General features: G+C 40.5%; 3 protein-coding genes across 3 annotated transcripts; 2 read left to right on the top strand and 1 right to left on the bottom strand.

Annotated features, from left to right (window-relative positions):
* The first annotated feature begins 223 nt into the window (after positions 1–223).
* Positions 224–748, top strand: LOC108108825 (kunitz-type serine protease inhibitor B6). The gene is made up of 2 exons (XM_017217021.1): positions 224–388; positions 452–748. Exons 1-2 carry the CDS (start codon positions 265–267, stop codon positions 706–708), a joined length of 381 nt encoding a protein of 126 aa, XP_017072510.1. The 5' UTR covers positions 224–264; the 3' UTR covers positions 709–748.
* A 90-nt stretch (positions 749–838) lies between these two features.
* Positions 839–1,169, top strand: LOC108108822 (protease inhibitor). Its single transcript, XM_017217018.1, is given in 2 exon segments — positions 839–843; positions 971–1,169. Coding segments are annotated over 2 exon segments (204 nt in total).
* A 2,746-nt stretch (positions 1,170–3,915) lies between these two features.
* Positions 3,916–13,591, bottom strand: LOC108108849 (ankyrin repeat and SAM domain-containing protein 1A). Its single transcript, XM_017217065.2, has 12 exons — positions 12,954–13,591; positions 10,059–10,950; positions 9,455–9,773; positions 8,955–9,400; positions 8,676–8,898; positions 7,208–8,201; positions 6,931–7,142; positions 6,577–6,867; positions 6,347–6,509; positions 5,958–6,119; positions 5,770–5,901; positions 3,916–5,714 (listed from the first exon to the last, which is right to left on the bottom strand). The coding sequence occupies exons 2-12, from the start codon at positions 10,936–10,938 to the stop codon at positions 5,571–5,573; spliced, it is 3,966 nt and encodes a 1,321-aa protein (XP_017072554.2). The 5' UTR covers positions 10,939–10,950; positions 12,954–13,591; the 3' UTR covers positions 3,916–5,570.
* Between the last annotated feature and the right edge of the window lie 346 nt (positions 13,592–13,937).

Raw genomic sequence — 13,937 nt, 5'->3', positions numbered from 1 at the left:
TAAGGTACTTATTTTATTTTAAAATTCGTATAAATAAATAATAAATCAAATATTTTAAGAAATATTTTTGGTTAACAACAAAGAACTGTAAAAGAAATTTAAATATTTTTGGGTTTAAGATTTCCTTTTCTCCTGGAAATTCTTTTAAAACTTACATTTTAAGAAACCTTTTTCTAAGTTTCTAAGGTCTTTGTTCTTTCTCTATAAAAAGAACCACAAAAGACACTTCTGCATTCATTCAATTGGATTCAACAAAAGACCACCATGTTTCGCCTAAGTTTATTAGCCATTTTATTCCTTGGTCTGACCGTTGTAATCCTTTCTTACGAAATGGACTCACTCTCTTTACAGGAGCGGTACGACAGGGAGCGGTTCAATATAAGCAAAAGTTTGTTCTCTATAATAATAGTTTTTTTTAATAAATAAACTAACCATTATTATCAATCCCCAGAAATTTGTCTTCAAACTTCGGAATATGGAAAGTGCAAAGGGCGCCGGAAAATGTGGTACTACAATGTCAACAAATTCAAGTGTCAAAAGTTTACCTACTCCAATTGCGGTGGCAATGGAAATCTTTTCTATACCAACGAAAGTTGCACGAACTTCTGTAATTATAACTGGAAGACGGGTCATAAGATAGGACATCAAAGTAAGGACGCTGCAAAAAGTAAGGCTGCAAAATCATCAAAAGATCAAAAGAAAATTTGAATAATTTTAATAAAAATGTAAAATTTAACTAACAACCCAAGATTTTTAGTTCATTAAGCTTTCAAGCTATACCAAGCTAAACTAAAACAAATTTTCATTAGCTTAAAAGTGCATAAATGCTTGGAAAAATATGTTGTGAATTTTAGTGACTTTTTGCTGTTCAAAACGTGAAAAATGAAAGTAATTCTTCTGCTTTTCGGCCTTTTTGCTGCTTTTCTTTCCATTGTTTAGTCTTAAAGCAGAAGAAAGGGTGAGTTTGAAGTTACCAACCTACGGAATTCGGAAAATGTGGTGGCCATCGCTTGATGTGGACCTTTCATGCCGAAAAATAAAAGTGCGAGCCATTTGTTTTCTCCAACTGCAGTGGCAATGATAATCGCTTCTTTACCAAGGAATCCTGCGAGAACACTTGCGCTTCAATGAACTCCCGATTTCCACTTATGTTACCAATAAACCAATAATTGTTGAAAGTTTAAATAAATTAACTTAAAATGTTTTATTTTTCTTATTATTGGGTTAAAGTATCAACACGTTGTTAAGTTTCACTAAGGGATAAAACACATTTTCATTAGTTTGGAGTAAGTTAATATAAATTCTCAAAACCTTTTTTTACCCAGTTTAGTTTGTAGTTTAACTTTAAACAGAGAAGTATGAAAGTGCTACCAGTAGTTCTTGTCCAACTTTCCATTTTAGTGGCTTGTATTCAGGCTACTGATTTTAGAAATCGTAAGTTAATATCTTGAAAAGAAGATCTGGTAAGCCATTTATATTCTTGTTAAAGTAGTGGTTACAATATTGATATATATTTAGATAATTATTACATTTAATGAAATAAAACTATATTAATTTTCCCTTTCAGCAATTTGTAACATTTTCTTCGATGCCGGTCATTGTGTCAACTATTAAGTGGTTTGGACCTTCTCGGAATATCACAATAATTGCGTTAAAACTGTCTATTCAGGATGTGGTGGCAATGGAAACAGATTTTCAACAAGAACCCAATGTAAGCAGTTTTACCCACCACATTAAGGCTACCTAACTTAAAGTAATGGTTATAAAGTTTGACTAAATAAGTGCCAAAAGAACAACTGCTTTCTTTTTTGCCTTTTGGCAGATTTTCTTTCATCCATACACTTAAAGTTCTTTAATAAATTTATAAATTTTTAAAAATATTGTAATAAATAAGAAATATATAAAAAATCCAGCAAAGCATTTTTTATTACCCAGAGAAAAGTGTAAGCTTTTATATCCCAAACTTATGGTCTAAGTCTGAATGTTCACACCTAAAACGCTTTTGTTTTGACCACGTTTTGTTGGCGTCTGGCGGTTTTTTTGGTATACGAGGTGTGTTCAAAAAGTAAGGTGACTCTTCAAATTTCGCGAATTTCAAATTTTTCGATTATCGAAACCTTTTAGAAGTTATACGAGTTGTGTTCAAAAAGTAAGGTGACTTTTCAAATTTCAAAATTTTCAAATTTTTCGATTATCTTCAGTTTTGGGAACAAGAAAAAGTCACATGGGGCCAAATCCGGTGAATATGGTGGCTGAGGCATTATTGTGGTGTTGTTTTTGGCCAAAAAATCCAAATCCTTTGATCCATATTTTTCGATAGCAAAAAATCGCCGAGCTCGCAAAACAACTTGTAACTTTACGCCTCTCACAACCAAACAAAAGAGGATGTTCCATTGAAACTTGGTACAGATGTTAGGGAAGAGTGTACCAATATAACAAAACAAAAAAATCGATAATCGAAAAATTTGAAATTCGCGAAATTTGAAGAGTCACCTTACTTTTTGAACACACCTCGTAACTCGTAGCCGGCGCTCAGAAAACAAAAGAGGGCCAGAACAAGCAGTGGAAAGCTTCTCACCAGCTTGCCTAACTTCCACTTCCACTTCCATAAAATGAAATAAAAATTCACACACACACACATATATATATAGGATACACCCACAGGGGCGGAACTTAAGATTGTCAAGGGCTGGGCAAATATTCGTTGCTTGCTGGCATTTAGACCAGGCCAACAGCATTGTCAGTAGCAAAATGAAAGCTTCACTGAAAAGTTTACCTCCCAGATATATGTATGTATGTATATGATGTATATGATGTATATATATATTTTGTTTTCTTTTCTCTGGGCTTTATTGTGCGCCGTTAGAGGCATAAATCACCGATGAGGGGGCAAAATGTGCAAGTTTACAGGTTGACTTGGCCAGCTCGTACGCAAAAAGCACATTACCAGAATGGCAATCGCAATCTCAATGGCCAATGCCAATGGCACTGGCAATGGCCAATAGCGAAATCAAAGAATAAAGTCACGCAATTTCAATTACAAATAAACGCACAGACGGCGAAATGGCCAAATGGGGGTATCCTGATGCTGATGCTGAACTACACATAGCTGTGGCTATATCTATAGCTAAAGCTATAGTAATAATAATAATAATAATGAAATTGTGATAAGCTGCGCGCCACAAATTGCACGCGAGTGAGACGGAGAGACAATAATTTAAACCGTTAAGCGCGAGATGAGGCTTCAAATGCAGCCGACTGAAGATGGACACGTGACACGATTTGGGTTGGGAAGATAATGCCTCATACATTTTTTTGAACTAAAGTTCTTAGTTTGTCATTCGATTTACACTTCCACATAATTAAATATTTTTTTATAAATTTTTTAGAACAATTTGTAAGCCTTGTTAACAACCTCTTACCTCGTGACCCACCCAGAACACGAATGACCCCTCCTTACAATCTCCGCCAGTTAAACTCACGTTGAGCTCGTTGAAGACCTCGCGACGTCGTCATTCTGGCTGGCTTGAATCTTGGCCTATCGTATGTCTGACGCTCTTTGTGGCCAACAACATTAGGCCGACCGATCTGCGCTTCGGTGTTGGCCAGTGCCAATTAATATTCGCATGATCAAATGGTTAACGCATTTAGCCATAGAAAAAACCAACAAGACATCTCGCCGCGCTTCAGCAAACCGGCTCACATTAAATTCGCATTTACGCGTTGTGCCTTTGTGTGTAACTGATCGAGGCTTAAACCCCTTTTGCGCCTTTTACCCCTGAAATCCTTGTCTCTATCTTACCAAACGCCAAGAGTCCGTGGCCTGTGGGAAAGTGGGCCTTAATTGACATCACGAGGCGTTTAAATTGCCGCCTGACCCCGCTGCAAAGGAGAGGAGTTAAACAACTTGTGGCCTCAGTTAATTATGTATTTATTTAGTATTTTCCTTAATTTTTTACTCATTCTTTTCCTTTCTGGATAAACACTTAAAAATTTTGAATTTGTGTTTTGTCACAACTTGTTGCATTCTATATTGTTTTTTTAATTTTATTTTTTGTTTATTAAATTTGTTTAGTTATGGGCTAGGCTGGTTGAGTACGAGTTTTGTATATATAGGTTTTTGTTTATTTTTAATAAAATTGATTTATTTTCCATGTGTGTTTGCGGGTGTCTATGGCATAACAAACTGCTGCCCAGAGAAAAATGGATTAAGATGAGTTTAATTTGTAATTATCGATTCGACTTTGTATTGAGTAGGTAGGTACTTAATGGAATCTGTTGTACCACAAGCAGGCTAACATTTAAAGCGTTCGCATACATCGATATAGAAGTCAAGGTCAAGAACCTCTTTAAGATCTAAAAATTTAAATAAATATTTCTAAATCAAATCAATATAAAAGCAATAACAACAAGGCCTGGCCTTAAACGAAAAAGAGAAAAAACATTTTACAATCGAATAAATGCAAATACACATTGGGATTAAGTTTGGGTAACAACTAAGGGACTAGTTTAAAAGTTATATTTACTTTAAAAATTCGTAAAATATTATCAAAAAAACATAGTTAAAAATGTAATGTAATGACGATTTTGTAAGCTTTTATTTCGCTTATAACTTGATGCGTTGTCTGTCCTTTGATTTGCTTCGATTCGCTTAAATATTCAATTAAAAATTATATAACAACACGCATACATATCAATATTAGAGTTAGTCGTATGTATATATGTATAATATATATATATAAATGTGATTAGCCAATAGGTTATAAATCTTCATGAATGCGGGATATGATTTTGCATTGCTTTATCTTTCTGTTAATCAATTCTTGATTCAATTCTCTGCCTTTAGCATTCTTCAACATTAATAAAATTGTTTTAATAAGCCAATATATTTTTAATTTCTTCACTCCTTTGCCAAACATGATTTACTCTTCTCCTGTTTATTTGTTAAAATTTGCTAAAACATTTTCATTTACTATTGTTTTTTCATATCATCAAGCTTAATTTGTTTGCTTTTCCATATAAATGCAATACCTCAATATGTTTTATTTTTATTTTTTGGAATAGATCTAATGATAATCCTTCGTCTTCTTTGCAAAAATGATCTAGTAATTAAGTCGATTGGAAAGGAAAGCTTTCTGTTATATTTTTTGGAAGTTTTCTGAAGCTCTAATAAAGCCTTCATTTTTTTGGTGCATTTCTCTTAATTGGAAAAAATTGTGCCTTTCTGTTGATTGTGAGTCTTTTTGTTCGTTTCGTTTGTAGTTTGTTCTTTGGCCTTTTGAATAGTTAAATCAATAGAAAATTACCCCCAAAAAAACTAACTCCCGCTCGTATAAAAGTCAAATATGCGCAAGGACTACAAACTACTAGTTGCCTTACAAAAAAAGTCATCCTGATTAAACTAACTACAACTTGAACAGAGCCCCATAGTTGGTGAGGCAAAATAGTTTGGCGCATAGGCTGCGACTTCGACTGTGACTGCGATTTTGACTGTGACTGCGACTGAGACTTAGACTGTGACCTGGCCTGATTGGTGCCGGTGGTTGCTTTCCTGGGGCCAGGTCCTGGCTCTATTTCCCGCCACAATACTCCCCCTGCAGCATTCCATTGTCCAGGAGTAGGGCAGGAGTCGTAGAGATTCCATCGCGAAGTGCCAGTTGATAGGCCACCTCAAAGGCCTGCCCCAGAGTCAGGATTATCTCGCTGGCCAGATCCTGTCGAGGCTTTATATAGTAATATTCTTTTGGATATATCTTAAGGTTTACTTACTGTACTTTGGACCAGGAAAACGTGGCAGTAGTGCAGGTCCTGCTCCTTGGTTATATAGGCAAAGTGGCGCATGTCCTCTGAGTCCTGACAGGCGCAGTTGATGTTCTGAATCTCATGTTCGCATATAGTTCGCTGTAAGTTATACTTTTAAGTTGAAGAAATTTAGTTTCATATTTAAGATCACTTACCTTAGTGCTCACATCGATGAACTCCACACCGCGATGGCTTATGGCCAGAGAGAGTGGTGATCCCGATTTGCTTTCACCTTCAGCTGAGAATTTCAGCTTTTGTATGGACTTCTTGGTGGACTCTGTGCCACGTAGTTCTTTCACAACCGTTGAGCCGAGGTACTGTCAAGGAAGAAGAAAGTAGAGACGTGATTTTTCAATTTTAATAATGATAAGAACAAAATTATAAATTTATTCAAATACTATTCTAAGTTAAAAATTACAAAAATCAGCTTAAAAAACTTCAAAATTCGTTTTTACGTGTTTTAACGTAAAGGAAAAGGAAGATATTGACGTAATTTAATAAACAAAACATATTATACTTAAAAGTTAATTAAGCATCTACTTACTTGAACCTCGTAATTGATTTGCTCGTTGAGCAAAGTCTGCGCCGAGTGACGCCATTCGGTGGTCCTTAAATTGGCCGGAAGACCCAGCAGTAGCTCTGAGGGAGCCCTAATTTGCAAAGCGGCTGTCTTTCTAACTGGTGGAGCCGGAGGAGGAGGTGCGGGTCTTAAAAATAAAAGAAAATATCTAGTTTAGAGAAAGGGGTTTCCCATATTGAAAAACCTTATCATACCGGCTCTTGCGATAGCCTGTGATGGAGTTGCGATGATTCACGGGGTTGGCGGGTATCCGGGGTGGGGCCTCCCTGGTGGTTCCATTGCCATTCGTTGTCAACTGGTTGGTTTCGTTGTTTTCACCCAGTGGCGTTTTCTGTGACTTTGAGTCGCTATCGCGCATCTGGCGGATGTAGGCCAGCGATTGCAGGATGCGTCTCCGGTGGCCCAGCTTGTTAATCTCCAACACCGTCTGCAGCTCCACATCCCAGACCCCGCACACACTTTCGATGGTGTTGTAGAGATGTTTGCTGAAAGGGATTAAAAGAATGAATATCAGGAGCAGATTAGGGGTAAAGTCTTGAGATACTCACTTGAAGAACTCCAAGTACTCCGGCAGGGCAATGGTGTTGAGCCACTGCTGCAGTGTGGCCACACCCATCTGCTTGTTTTCCTGCTGTGTCTTGAGCGGCACTTGCGGCTGGAACTCCGCCGGCGGTAGACTCTGGACAAAACGTAGTAGCTTGGGTGCATCTCTTTCGGGAATGTGCAGAAGTGGAATATCAGGCTCCTCAAAGACATTGTGCTGAGAAGGAAACCGCAAATATAAACTCAGTTTCATGAAAAGGAAGTCCTCAGCAAGAAGCTTACCACAAACTTGTAGTTATCGTAGCCGTTCTCAAAGAGCATCCTCTCCAGATGAAGTAATCCAGCATTACGAAGACGTGTGGCCAATTCCCTGCGCTCGTTGGGCACCTCCATGTCCTCAAAGTCCAGCTCGATGTCATGGGTGGGCGTGATGCTAGTATTCAGGATGCCACTACCAAAGTTCTCAATGATCTCAGAGATCTTCTTCCGAGCCTCCTCTGCGTTAAAGGGACTCAGGAGGTTTATGGAATTCCTTGCTGCCGACTGGCCACTTCCTGGGGATTTTGCAGGTGATTTAGCTGGAGATTTGTTAGAGGACTTCGAAGGTGATTTCGAGGGAGATCGAGGAGGTTTAATGGCTACTTCGCCAGCGGAATTTCCATTTGCTTCTACTGGTTGATTGGTTGGCGTTGTCGGAGGCTTAACAAACTTTCTCTCCGGCACTGCTGGCTTGGCGGCCAGTGGTGGACGCACTCGTGGTAAAGTTTGCTGCGGTTTTCCCTCCTCTTGGATTTTCAACTGCACTTCGCATTGTTCCTTGAGCTGCTGGGAGGCTCCCTTTAGCAGGCCAGCAAAAGGAACATCGCTGACAAACTCCTCTACATAGTCAGTGGAATGGGAAAGACTGTGATCCGAGCACGAGATGCTGGAACTAAGGGATCCGGATGAGGGAGCCGGGCAACGGGGAACCACTGTAACCGTATCATCATAATCATAGCCAGGCGTACTCAGTGTGGGCAGTAGTTTCGATGGCGATGAGCCTGTCTCGATCATTAATTGCTGGGCCGCCTGTAGCTGGAGCAAAGCTGACCGACGCTTGTACTCCTGGCTAAGTGGTCTAATCCGTTCGTGGATGGTCCTTTCCGCTTGACTGGAACTTGGCGGCGGATGATCAGGGGTTGGAGGTTGCTTATAGTGGGTGGGGCTACTTGGAATCTGCTGCTTGGCCTCGCAGTTCTCGTCACCACCATTGGATTTGGTGGCCGCATTGGCACCGCTGAAAATATTGTGAAATACTTGATTAGTTCTTGTTTTTTCTATATTTTTTATATATTTAAATTTCAGCAATAAACTGAATTAATTCTCCAAGAAACAAATTGCATTTCGTTTAGCCTTGCCTAGCTAAAAGCAAATTTGACATTCCAGTTCAGTTTCTTTTCTTGGTAGTATTTTTTCGGTAAACGAAAACTAAACTATGCTAATTTAGTTTAAGTCTTGCCTCATACTAGAACACTTTAAAAGCCATATAATAATTTGGGTCGCCTTAGCGTTTTTGTAATGCCGTCAAAGTTACAATCATCATTAATGTTGTACCTAGTTAAAGGCAATACAAAACTTTATGAAACCTAATTAACATTTTTAGTACTACTTAACTGTTGTAACACAAAATGATGTGGTTTTCACCAAAAAACTTGAGTTTTCACTGCTTCCTCTTTGACTAATTACATAATTTATTACAATGCCAACTTACCTGCTGTTCCTATTCCGCTTAAGTTTCCTATTCGGATTATACGACTTGAGGGTGGCGTTTTCTGCAGACTTTAGTAGTTCCTTAGACAGCTTGGTGGTTGAACTTCGAGGAGCTGGAATGGGTCTCTTCATGGAATTAGTAGCTGGTGAGTCTCCACTAGAATTGAGTACACTCGTCTCGCTGTTCAGTTCAGAGCTGCTGCACTGGCGGTCCAGCATGTCATCTTAAAAGAGAAGAAGAATTAGCTCGGTCGGATTGGGAATCTTCTCTAGAACTTACTACTAGAACTCAGGCTCATTCCTCCAGCAATTGCTGATCTTGTGCTCTGCCTGGCACTGGCATATAGACGATCACTCCTTTGGCGTTCCCTCATCTGTGTCTCATCGAAACTCATTCCACCCACACTGCCATGACTTTGATGGGAGTATGGACTATCGCTGGGCGGTTGACGGCGCAATTGGTTCTGACCATGACCATGGCTCTGACTTTGACTCTGGCTAGATGGAGAGCTGTAGCTAAACTGCTGACCAGGTCCGGCGTGAGTTGGTGAAACGGAAAGATTGCGTCTAGGTGGCTTCTTGGGAGGTCCAGCTGGTGCAAAAGTACTCATCTGCATGGGTTGACCTAGACCGCCGGTAGAGCAGCGGGATCGTGGAGATACAGAAGCTGGTTCAAAGCTGCTCAGAGATGAGGAGGGACTAACACTGTAGCCACCACCCATATCACTATGAATAATATAATATTAGTATTTATATTTTTAGATACGATATTTAACTTACTTCTGACTGTGCAAAGGTGAGTGTGCATTGAGTTCCTGATAGAAACGATCCTCCGGCTGGAGTGCACTATCCAAGGACTTTCCTCCATTGTAGGGACCACCGTTTCCGGCACTTAGACGCTGTTTACTATATCCGGATTGCTGCATGGAGTGTGAGTGGTTCAGCAAGTGGTTGTTTGAGTTGAAATGGTAATGGTTGCTATGGGCCTGCTGCTGTTGGGAATGATGTTTACTTTGGCCACGTAAGGAGCTCGGTGGTCCCGTGTGCTGTCTGTAAATCACCTCGTCGCCTTCATCGGTGTCCATTTGGTTACGGAAGTCTAAAAGGGTAGAAAAATTACAAAATTATATAATAAGTTTAAGTATATGAAGTTGTTTTAGGAGTTAATCACACTTAAGATTTCAGCTGACGTTATCTTCATCATACTTTACATACTCGCAATCGTAAAAATTAGGTCAACTTTGCTTAAGTATTATTTTTCCCTGATAAACAGCATTACAGTACCTCACGTAAATAAAAGTGATTAAAATATGCGGTTTAAGTGCAACCAATTATATAAATAAAGATGTGACCAAACAATCAATAGAATATTACGCATACGTACTGTTGATCACAGCCACAATGTGTTTGGTGACATGCGGTGGAAATTCTCGTAGAATATCCAGGGCAGTGCGTCCTTCGTTGTCGGTGGCTCCCAAATTGATGCCAGCTTTCAGTAGAGTCCTAACCACATTCTCCTTGCCACAGAGAGCTGCCTCATGGAGAGCAGTTCCCGAAGGAGTTTGTAGATTCACACTAACTCCGGCGGACAAAAGGACTTCCACGACGCTTTTGTGACCATTTCGACTGGCCAAATGCAGACAGGTGTGTGGAAAGATGGTTCTACTAGGGGATGCTGGCGAAGAGGGTGATGGTGTACCTCGTTCCATGGCCTCAGTGCCCAGATGAGCTATCAATTCCGGATGGGCACGTATCAGCATTTGAACAGCTTGCAGTCTGCCATATTGTGCAGCCAAATCCAGTGGGGTTTCTCCCCTTGAATTCCGCATATTGGGATCTGCATCATGATGCAGCAGCAGGGCCAGAGCTCCCGTGTGTCCATGCTGTGCGGCACAATGCAGTGGCGTCTCCTGCTCTATTGTCTGTAGATTGGCACTGGCCGGTCGATATGGATGCGTCAGCAGGAGTCGCACAATCTCCGTTTCTCCTGCCCAGGCAGCCAAGTGGAGTGGCGAAGATCCCCGAGAGTCCGGCAGATTGGGCGAGGCCTCATGAGCTAGTAATAACCTAACTATATCCTCATGTCCATTGAGGCAGGCATGATGCAGGGCGGAGTAGCCACCACTGTCCTGGACATTGACTCCAGTGCCGCGCCGCAGACTGGCCAAAGGTCCTGCCCTTTTGGCCTTCTGGGTGAGAACCTTCTCAATGTGAGAGATATTCCCATTGCGTGCCGCCTCCAGGAACTCCTGATCCTTGCCCATTGTAGGAAGAGGCTGCATGGAGAAAGAGAAGAGCAAATTTAAGATTATCTACATTATTAAAGTAAATTTGAACTCGTGGATATGCTTTTTCCCTGACACATTTCATAATACCGACATTTAAAATAAGATTTCCTTTCGATTACAATTACTGCCAAGAAGCTTTAGCCCTTTTAAGTTGTACAACATTGTTTTCTTCCTGTGTGCTAATGGGTTCCCATTAATGGACTTCCCCATGCACTTGTAATCGCTTGAAGACATGCCCTAACCTTGTGGGGTGGAGACATAAGTCTGTCTGCCTGTCCCTGAGTTGATTTGCTGCAAATGAATTATGACTGTCAAGTGTGCTTCATTAAAACGCCTTCGGCTTTGTGGCTTCACCGGTCTTTGCGGGTCGCCTTTTCTCCTCTTAGCCCTAATGACTTTTAGCCCGTCTTTCCATTTAAGCCGACCACCCACCCGCTTAACCGCCTATTCACGCGCAGCTCACAATCGGTAGAGGGGTTTGCCATTAAAAAAATTGCAATGGAATGGGAGGTCAGAGGGTGTCGAGTGGAGCTTTGCTCCTGATGAAGTGCTTTTCACGCGCTGGAATATCTTCGAGTATCTTTGATATGTACGTGACACATTCCACACAGAGGCCATGGGACAGAAATTGTACGTCGTGATATGGCAAGAGTAAGTCGAATGAGATGCAGATAAAGCGAGTTATATCTCGAAAAGATGATGGTGACAGTGGGAATAGGGTATTTATTGAAAATAAATTATACTTAATTGGGAAAATCCTCCAAGTAACTAATTAGTAAGTATTATTAAGCTTATCTTTCTTGCAACCTTTGAACAGCTTTCTACTTTATTGCTGAACAAAATCGCTAGAAAACCCCCATAATTCCCAGTAAGCAATTATTTCCCGCAGTCACCAATTCAAGTGTTCTCTCTATTTATAAACAGATCAGTTAACACATGAGTAAGAAATATAGAATAATGTGAAATATGTTAGGAACCACTCACTTGTTGATCAGCTGGCTGGAGGGAAAATATTCCAAAGAATGACTCAATATTATGCCCATAGTTCAGACTACAAGGACCAAGACCTTATAAACGAGATAAAGCACGTTGCAGGCGCCTAAAAGCAGGCTACATTCCACATTTGAATGCTTCAATGAGATAAATACACGACGGCAACAGATAATCACCTGCTTACACACACACACATACACAACCTAACAGCGATTTTACACACACCCATACTGGTGCACGATGATGTATCGTTTATCATACTACATACTACTATAAAATTCAACAAAAGGTAGGTTAGGCACATCCTTCTGGAAGGGGGGAAGGCACGAAAGGGTCTAGAGAGTTTACCAGAGAGAGCAAGAGAGAGTTGCAAGGAGTGCGCCTGCTCTGCCGCGCCCACCACCGACTAACCCCCTAAAGCCCCACTCTTTCGAAAATCCTTAACCCCCAGAGTCCTTACCCAATCCCCAGTACTCCTCTCTCCTCCACAAGCTATTCATAATTTTTCGCTTGCAAAACTCTGAGGCGTGTCAGCTTGAAAAGGCTGGGGGTGTGAGGGTTAAAGGGGGTTTTATTACTGGGAGGATGCGTTTAGGCCAGGCCCAAAGAAAGGCAAACGGAAATTGAGGCACATTATAAACGGCTTGACACCAGTCAACCAACCAGCCACAACAACAAAACAGAAGCCAACATTGCCAATTGGCAGCAGAGATTGTGTGCAGTTCCTAAGCCATAATTGGGTCAAAGGATGTTGACCCTAGGCAAAAAGCTGGCCAAAAGCCCAGTTGTACTTCTAGGAAAACTATTTGTCTGTCAAATCATTTCCTGCCTTTCAGTTTATATATCTCTCTATATAGATATAGATATGGATATATATATATATATTTACTGGGTTCACACAATTTGCTTAGTGCACTTAAAAGGCGTGTACTTCCATATACACACACACACGCAGACACTCACACACATTTTTTCCATAGCACAATTTTCGCTTTTACCTTAGAGTTTGCTTAGTTTTATTTGGGATGTCGTCGTCGTCGTCGTCGTCGGTGTAGATTTAGAGACTCTTTATATATATAGCACTTCCGTTGGAGGGCGGACTTTCTTCGTTGATTGAATAAAACTCATTTGATTCCTCTGCGATTTATGACCCGTCGTCGGTTTAACCTCCTCGCACATCTTCTCTAGCACATTTTTCCCACCGCTTGAGTTTCCCGATTTGGAGATTCAGTTTCCGTCTGCTATTTTAGCGTCTCTTCTTTTTTTCTTTTTCCTTTTGTTTTTTTTTTAATTCCGAATTTTTACTCCGCCCGACAGCGACGCTCGTGTGCGACTGACTGAGACTCGATGCTCCGGGGTCTGCGTTAGTTCCGTAAAATAATTTCCAGATACCACTTTGGCACTTGGCTCTGTGGCACTTGGAACTTGGAACACTCTCTCTCCGGCGGCGTGCCAATGCGCCGTGCACTTTGCTCTTGGTGGTACACTGAAATCGGACGAAAGTTTGTCTCCAAAAAAATTATGCTTCTCTGTTTATGAGCACAATACAATTTCAGCGCTTTCACTTGATTGTTTTGCTTCTCACAATGCGGGCGAAATGAGCGGAGAAAATTCAGTGAAAAATATATATGGATATATATTGAGATATATATTCAGAGAGAGAGAGAAAGATAGAGAGAGAGCTTGTGCTTGTGAGAACAAATACATTTTTGTTTGTTGTTTATCGGGGGCGATAATACGCTTTTGTTTACGTATTTTTCATGTGCAAAACTGACAGACGCACAGTCAGTCAGTGGATATATATCTCTCTCTCCCGCGGGAGAGTAAAGTGTTTTATAAATATAGTTGCAATCACTGGGCAAAGAATGCAACATATAAGGGTACACGCCTTGAAATAAGTAAATTCTATTCTTTCAACGAAATGCAGCGGATTGAGTTACCGATCGACTCGATCAAGTGATTAATGATCTGTGCAAGGAATG

Source organism: Drosophila eugracilis, unplaced genomic scaffold (genome assembly GCF_018153835.1).
Source record: "Drosophila eugracilis isolate 14026-0451.02 unplaced genomic scaffold, ASM1815383v1 contig_75, whole genome shotgun sequence".
Taxonomy (NCBI): domain Eukaryota; kingdom Metazoa; phylum Arthropoda; class Insecta; order Diptera; family Drosophilidae; genus Drosophila; species Drosophila eugracilis.
This window is presented reverse-complemented; position numbering and strand designations above follow the sequence as displayed.